The 9,147-nt window shown below is 32.5% G+C and overlaps 1 protein-coding gene across 1 annotated transcript; it reads right to left on the reverse strand.

The window, feature by feature from the left end:
• Positions 1-895: 895 nt before the first annotated feature.
• On the reverse strand, positions 896-7,855 carry LOC129000658 (uncharacterized). The gene is made up of 6 exons (XM_054427619.1): positions 7,761-7,855; positions 6,345-6,375; positions 4,628-4,994; positions 3,399-3,511; positions 1,284-1,647; positions 896-1,031 (listed from the first exon to the last, which is right to left on the reverse strand). Exons 1-6 carry the CDS (start codon positions 7,794-7,796, stop codon positions 896-898), a joined length of 1,047 nt encoding a protein of 348 aa, XP_054283594.1. The 5' UTR covers positions 7,797-7,855.
• Between the last annotated feature and the right edge of the window lie 1,292 nt (positions 7,856-9,147).

Below are 9,147 nucleotides of genomic sequence, written 5' to 3' on the forward strand. Positions count from 1 at the left end.
TTGCTACCTAACTGTAAAATGCTGTAGCCTAGGATAGGTATATCATCATGAGGATAATTTGAGCTTCTTATTGGTAGAACCCACTTATTTAATAAGCCCTTCATAAATCAGGCAGAAACTTCACACTATATTAATATTAGGACTATTAAATCTTATCCCTTTACATCTCACTTGGAATTTTAGCTAGTAATTTGCACTATTAAACGTTGAACTTTTAGGTATGTTTAACAAGTGCTAACATCTTAATTGGCTCAAGTGACATACAGCTTACTGTAAGCTCCATTCAATTCCATTATAATAGTCTTGTTTGTAGGTCTGCCCTTGCGTACAACAAATCATAATTATCCAAGTATGACGCAGTAATAAATATTCTACTATTGTTTAAATATCACTTTAGCTAGAAAAGATGATCATTTAATTTATAGAACTCAAATTACGTTGTTCTAGTGTACTAAGAAGTCAACATGATAACAGATAATGATGAATAAACGAATCAGTAATTCACGTGTCACTTTCAAGAGAACCGTATTACAATTTTGCTGTGCTTTATTCAATCATCTTGCTAATGTGTTAATTCTGCAACATATTTATCTCTCACTCTAGTTGATTAAAACGTTTTTAAATACACATTGTACACTATAAGCAAAAAAATATTTACAATAAGTATTTATAGTCTCAATCACGTGAAAGGTATTCTCCATTCATAAGTCAGGAAAACAAACGCTGTGTATAAATTTTTACATATTTATATTTATTTAATCATTTAGAATAAATGGCACTGGTAATATTTTTTATTACAAATAAACGTACCTTTACATTTACTGTTTAAGATTTACTCGTTAGATTTTCGAGGACATTCACAACTTCCTACGCGTTGCTGCGCTTATTGAAAGCATTATCTGCCTCCTACAGGAGCACTGCGCGTAGCAGGGGGCTGAGAATTGGCAGAAGACTGTAGAATTTCTTCTGGTCTAGGGTTCAAGCAAGTCGTAGAGGTCTTAGATGGATTCAGATCGGCTGACAGTTGACAACTACAGTTTGGAAAACAAATAAATTTATATTTTAGATCTATGTAAAATACTTAAGGAAAAAGTTGCTATTCACCAACAAGATGGAAAACTGCCACATAGTTGGGAGAGTTAAAGTTCGTTTTAAATTAGCTTTTGATTTTGTATACATACACTAATACTGGAGTATAAACAGACTAGGTGAAAAATCAGAGGAGTGTTTGGATTGTCAAATTTCATCAAAAGCAAGTAATGGAGAATTCGTAAAATGCTTACCTATACTTTGTCCACGGTGATTTCGTAAAGCTTGTTCCCGCTTCCTTCAGCTCATTTTTCTCCCTGGATAATAGCGCCACTCTTCCGGACGACAGTTGGACCTCGATTACGTCACCAGAGGCATACAGGTTATTAGCAAAGTCATCGCAGTTATTGTTTGCAAAAGCTCTCACAAATTGATTTGAAAGTAGGTCATGTACGAACGCAATACTGTTGAATCCTGTTGGTATTCCTTTGATTTTTAGCGTAAAAGTAGATCTGTACACCGCACAAAATAGGCTGTTGGATTCGGTGACATAATCGTACAACGATACTATTGGTTTATTAAATCGTTCGAAATCCATGTAGGGCAAGACAACTGCATCTGTAAAAAAATATCAATATAAATATCCTAATACTGAATGAGTAAGTTACGCTTAGATTGATTATCAAATCGTAATTTATTTTATTTAGTTTCAAATAAACACTTCAAAACACTTAGATGCATTTCAAAACATGAACAACAACCTCGCACCTGCTCCGGGCCACAAATTGGAAGAGTTAACCCATGTGCAGGGACGAAGAGCGGCTCACAAAACTACCAAACAAGAAAACCCGTGGAGGAAGGTTCAAGAACAACGCGCCATTTGAGAGAAACCAGCTGTAATGAACATAAAAACTAAACAAATCGTTCACTACTGGTGCTGCTCTGCAGCGTTAACATAAATTTAATATCGAAGAAATAATCAAATTTATGATTCTTAATTGAGTAATAACAGTATCTTGAGTTTAACTAATTTAAACGGTCAATAGCTCAAATTATAGCCTAGAACTTACTGATTATTTTGAGTCTAAAACATATAAAACATGAACAATACTGGAGCTATTGATCTATAATCATAGAAAACCCTTATGAAAAATGTTTTTTATGTTGGTTGTTCACCTTTCGTTTGCTTGAAACTCGTCCGACTTGAATAACTAATAGTTTAAAAGAAAGCCGGTATTTCAATGAAGGGTCTTAGACCCTAATATATAGGATTATATAATTATAACTGGTTAAATACATCTTAAATTGAAGTAATCTTAAATAAAAAATTAATCAAACTATGCCAATGCTTGATGTTAAATCTTTGCTTGCATGCCTTCAATTTGAGACCTCAATCATTAAAAACGGTCAGGTAGATGAGCAAAACGAACTCGTAAAAGAAAATCCAAATTAACTCCCTTAAGAAATACACGGGGAGAAAATTCGAGTAGGCTTATATATAAATATATGCCGATGCTTGATGGCGAATCTGCTTATTCACACCTTCAATTTGAGCCTTCAATCATGAAAATCGGTCGGGTATAAGAGCTAAACTAACTCGGAAAAGAAAAACCAAATTTAACTCACATAAGAAATATATGGAGAGCAAATTTCGTTCACGTATAAGCCGAGTGGGATCATAGATAAATATATGCCGATGCTTGATGGCAAATCTGTGCGTGCATACTATCAAAGATTTTGACATTCCCATCCACTTACATTCTTCAATCTTTAACATTTGTGAAACAGGAATTTTCTAAATTTGACCTTTCTTTAAAAAACCAATACACATTGCGCAATTCACACACATTACCTATTCCTAAACATTCAACCACTTGTTTCACAAAGCACTTACTGTACAATGGCATAATACTTTTTAACTCACTTCGGCTTTTTCCTTGAACCAAACCTGTTATAATTTAAAATCTTCGTTGATTAAGTTTACCTGTTACCGCGTCCAAGAATTTTCATCTAAATTCAGCTCCATGAATAGTGATGTAAATATTTATATATAAATCTGCACCATTGTATATTGTATAAGATTGTTTATCTGTTAATAGTTCTTAGGTATATGTATCCAGCTTTTATTTCATTTTAACTTAGCCAATACAACTTGTATACACTGTAAATTCTGGCTCAATAAATGATTTCATTTCATTTCATTTAATCAATTTGAGACCTCAATCATGAAAATTGGTCGGACAGAAGAGCCAAACGAACTCGGCAAAGAGAAACCAATCTCACTGCCCCTTCCTTAGTTATAAACAGATTTTCAGTTTTAAGCTTTTCCTAATTTTATAAATTAAATTGAAAACTAGACATATGCCTACCACGCTTTGCGGTGACCTGAGAATTGGCAAAAGACTGTAGAATCTCTTCTGGTCTAGGTTTCAAGCAAGTCGTAGGGGTCTTAGATGGATCCATACCGGTTAACACCTCACAACTACAGTTTGGAAAACAAATAAAGTTATATGTTAGATCTATGTAAAATACTTTAGAAAAAAAATTGCTTTTCACCAACAAGAGAGAGATAAAGATTTGTGTACCTAATAGTACAGACGGTTTAATTAAAAAGTAGATTATTAAATCCGTGTGCTAAAAGGATTAAAGAATTTTAAAAATACCATAACAACTTTGATTTGCTGCCAAGGATTGATAGAGCACACATTCGAAGTGAAGCTAGGACTTATATACTTGAATAAATAGGAATTGTTGTATCGTGCATGTATTATGTATTTAACAGTAGACGTGTGCGGATGAAGACACTAAGTATGTTTATTTGATAAAAACCAAATAATTATAATTTAAGTTAACCCGTAATAATCAAGAATCAAAAATCGTTATGTTAGTACACATATACTTGTCGTTGGTACCACGACAAGTATATATTCACAAAACTAAAATAAATGTTTACGAAACTTATAAACACTGCTTCTTAATCCTTCACATTTTCATTTGAATATCAGACTTATTTGAATAAAGTGTAAAATTCTGAATTTTCAATTGCTTAATTAAGTGAGCCCTTGAAACCTAATTGTTTTATAGGTCCTAACTGAACAATAAAGTGTTTACCATAATTAAATTATATGATTCATAATTATGTACAAATATTTTAAGGGTTCGTCTCATTGAAATACAAATTGTCCAACTTGTTTACCCATTACAGTACAACAAATAAATTAATCATTTTGTTCGGTTATTAGGTCCTGTCAACAAGTTATCTTTCCTTATCTATTTTTAAATAAAACCTAAGATACTATTACATTGATTGATACAAATTTTAATTCACCAATCTTTTAGATTTGTTCTGAACTAAAAAAAAAATTTGCATAAGGCAATGTGTAAAGTTTGATGTTAAGAAATTTATTTCAAATTCAATTTGTTTTGGAAAACTGTTACTTAGTTGGGAGGGTTAAAAGTCGTTTAGAATTAGCTTTGATTTTGTGTACATAAACTTGTGACTGCTGGGGTATAAACAGACTAGGTGAAAAATCAGAGGAGTGTTTCGATTCTCAAATCCAAGCAAAAGCAAGTAATGGAGAATTCTTATAATGCGTACCTATATTTTGTCCACGGTGACTTCGTAAAGCTTGTTCCCTCATCCTTCCGCTCATTTTTGTCTTTAGATATTGACACAACTCTTCCAGGAGACAGTTGGAACTCGATTACGTCACCAGATGCACACAGGTTATTAGCAAAGTCATCGCAGTTATTGTTTGCAAAAGCTCTCACAAACCTTTTTGCACCTAGGTTATGTACGAACGCAATATTGTTGAATTTTACTGTTGGTACTCCATTGATTGTTAGCGTAAAAGGAAATTCGTACACCGCACAAAATAGGTCGTTGGATCCGGTTTCATATTCGTACAACGATACTATTGGTTCATTAAATAGTATGACATCCGAGTAGGGGATGGCAACTGCATCTGTAAAAAAATAGCAATATTAATATGCTAATACTGAATGAGTAAGTTACGCTGATATTGAAACACAGTACAAAATCGGAAACTTTAATATTTGAGGTAAACAATTGCTAGCAGGACAGATAAGTATATGAAAAATATCACAAATTGAGACAAATTTACCTGGTCCAAAGAGGCAAAAAAAAGTAAACAACAAAACAATTACATTAAAATGCATAAAACTACTTCAAAAACTGCCTTTGACGTTAAAAAAAAAACTTACTAGGCTAGCGTAGCAACACATAGGTTATATTATCGTTAATCATTCCAAAGGTTGCTGACAGAATTTTGGAGGGAAACGTTTCAGCAACCTTACCAGACCATTTAAATCAGAGGCCGAGACCAGTGGTACCTCAGGTAACCCATGTCACACCTGACTGAAAACTTGCCAAACAATAAATACTCATAAATTACTTATTTCTTAACTTAATTGACTCAAACTTTCAGGCGACCTTTATGGCTATAAACACCATCTAAATTTAACTTATTTTGCAAGGAAAAGAAACAGAAATGAATTTCAAATCATTAGACTGGGTAACACAAACTCCCTATTAGCACTTCAACTATACTATTAAAATTTCAAAACTGTTTTAAACTTGTTTCATAACAGTTCTAAACTTTTTTCAAAACGATTTGTATCTCGTTTCAAAACATTGAGTTTAATATTAAATTATATTAACTATGCATTGAAACTTACATTGTGTCATTTGAAAAAATTAATACTTAATAAAGCCTAATTACGTGACATTGATGTTTTCGGCTGTTTGATAGAAAAGGTACAATATAATGATTGGTATAATATTTCCCTTTTTTATTTGCCACACTTGGTACCATTTAAAAATCATTCGTCACTTTTAAGATGTTGCTGTATTTAAAATTGTACAATAGGTTTATGTATAGTAAATATCGGATTGTTTTGTCATATGGGTCCAGATCTGGATACTTGATTTTAAAGAACCTAAATGTTTTGCTTTAATAGAAGAATTTAAGGTTGTGTATAAATGCATAATAAAATTAAGGAATTAAATTTTCATGAACTACATACTTTTTTAACTGATTACGTTTAGTATATTATGTATATTTATATACTTTTTTGCTACATATTACACACAAATTAATGAAATTATATTTATTACATAAGAATAAAATTGTGAACATTTTCAAACATTTTTCACTCAAAAGGGGTATAATGCCAAATTTATAAGTTGGCCTGTTGAATATAAATATCCGCACTCCAGCAAGTAGCTGACTGGCAACCTGTTTAGCTAAAAAAACCCCGTTTATGTTTATGTACGTGTAATTTGGTATACTTACATTCAGCAGCATGGCAAACAATCGGAAAGAACTGTAACAACACGATCGGTCAGCATACGTATATACAGCAAGGTTTTCGTAAAGTTTGTTGGTTATGTCAGCCAAGCTAATAGCTTACAAACCAAAATAACATTTTAAGAGACAATCATACTCTGATACACACAAATACCCCCACTACAGCAAACCAACGAGCACATAATATAAATATATTATGTATATAATATTTATATTTATATATTTATATTATGTGCTCGTTGCAGCAAACCTGCAGACTAAGCGAATATAAAATTTGTCTAATTGGATTCGTACTAAAATATTAAAATATATGTATATACAGGGTGTTTCAGAATTCGTGTCGGATATTTTAGGGTATTGTTCCTGGGTAAGAAACAAATCCAAATATCATATTTAAATTGACCGGAAGTTCTTAGTTACTCACACAGCCGCCATTTCGTTTTTTTTCACTTATTAATTGTTTTCTAAAAGACGGTAGGAGATAGGAACTTGAAACTTTGCAAAAACATTTATGACAACTAGAAAAAGCTACAAAAACATTATGAAAATTTTTTAAAATCATAAAACAAAATGGCGGCCATTTAAAATTTTGTTTCGGTAAAAAGTGTTTTTCGACCATGTTTGACAATGATAATGGTATAAGGTAAAATAGATAATTTTGCTAAATTTAATCAGCAAATTATATCCATATACAAGCAAACTGAAACAGTTAAGCTATTTTTTTATTGTTTCTATAACAAAAAAATTAATAGATAACCAATTATTTAATATAACCAATAACCATACGAAAAGACTTCAATTTACTAAATTATTTGGAGTAAGCTCTTCAAAATGGTTTGGAGAACAGTTGGATAATTTTATGTTTTGAGTCACAAAATGTGAAAACCAATTTCTACCCAATACAATACCCTAAACCCCTGTCCCCAAGGTCCAATCATGTTGGTTCGCTAACTCATTAAAAATTTGATTACCTTCAACCCAAATTTCGACGACCCCTTGCTGTATACAATTCGAATTAAATGAGCTTGAGGCGTAAAAATATCAGAAGACCTGAGAGTAGAGGAGAAAAATATAAGTCATTGAGAAACGAATCAATTAGATACTTAGATACTGTTAATATGTACAAGACGATAAGTTTTACAAAGTTTAGTAAACAAATTTTACAACGATGCTTGACTGGCAACACACATAATAGGAGACAAGGTTATCTCCAAATGTCTAAGCTTCAATTCGATATTCTTTGCAACATTTTTTTTTTATTCATAATTATTAGTTTTCTTAAAAATTTTGACAGTTTAAATGTATCAATAAATATCTAGGATTAGGTTTTTTTATTTACTCCAGTAAAAATAATTTTTAATAGTGATAATAGAAACATTAATTGCATAAAAATATACTTACCAGTAAGAAAATTGTGCTCAAAACCAATGCAGTCATGGCGAGAAACTGCGAAATGGTTGACTACGAGCACTCAAAGTTGTGTTCGTAAAAGTTAGTGGAACACTTGTGGTGTGTCTGGCGTCAATGCCACTTATTTGCCACTTAATGTCAAATAGCAAAATTAATGGTGTTTTAATTTTTACCTACGATAGAATTATATGTGTGTTTTCGTTAAAGACACCAATTAAAAACCGTCAATTACCTTAAAAAATATGGCATGATAAGCATGAGAAAAACGTTTTAAAAACAGTTTTATTTATGATAAAAATTGAAAAAGTATATAACATAAAAAAAATATTTATATGTTTGTTATTATCATGATGTGAATAGCTGATAAATTATGAACTTTTTTTAAATTTTTACATAGTTGGAAAGGTAAACGAATCTCTAATTAAAATAAGAAGTAACGAAATACATCAGCTGAACAGTAATTCATAACACTGCCCCAGTCAAAACTTGAACAATATAATCATAAAGGTAACTTGACTAGTGTCTAGATACTCAGAGCAACGAGTCGGCTCACCGGAGCAACAGTCGGGGCTGCACAATTTCTATTTCAGCTGCAGTTTTTTAATACGGACAAAATGAGAGTTTAAAATTAGAAATAACAAAAAATATTATAAATTAATTAAAAATATTATAAATTATAAAATTAATTTTTAATTATAAAATTAAACTATCATAACCTAACAAAACTAACCAAACTTGCTGATAATGCAATAATCTTAGACAAAAAATTTGTGCTATCGATGGGATTCGAACCTGGTACCATCAGATTCTCAGCCCGGCACGCTATCCATTAGACCACCGAGGCCGATGGCTCCAAACCGTAACGTTGCGGTAAAGGTGTTCCATCAGCCAATAGAATGCTCTCATTTTGTCTTGCTCCGGTGAGCCGACTCGTTGCTCTGAGTATCTAGACGCTATATTAGACCACCGAGGCCGATGGCTCCAAACCGTAACGTTGCGGTAAAGGTGTTCCATCAGCCAATAGAATGCTCTCATTTTGTCTTGCTCCGGTGAGCCGACTCGTTGCTCTGAGTATCTAGACGCTATATTAGACCACCGAGGCCGATGGCTCCAAACCGTAACGTTGCGGTAAAGGTGTTCCATCAGCCAATAGAATGCTCTCATTTTGTCTTGCTCCGGTGAGCCGACTCGTTGCTCTGAGTATCTAGACGCTATAAGGTAACTTAGGTGGTTTTCTTGGTCTATTCGGCCTTTCTAGAGGTTGGTTTTCTTCAAAGTTACGCTCAGGAACGAAGTTTGGTTGATAATCATCATGGTCTTCGATATCAAGTTCTGGAGTGACATTCAATTCTGGATTGGCAATCGGTTCTAGATTGAT

Source organism: Macrosteles quadrilineatus, unplaced genomic scaffold (assembly GCF_028750875.1).
Source record: "Macrosteles quadrilineatus isolate MER2022 unplaced genomic scaffold, UCM_ALF_1.0 Scaffold_8__2_contigs__length_117827958, whole genome shotgun sequence".
Lineage (NCBI taxonomy): Eukaryota > Metazoa > Arthropoda > Insecta > Hemiptera > Cicadellidae > Macrosteles > Macrosteles quadrilineatus.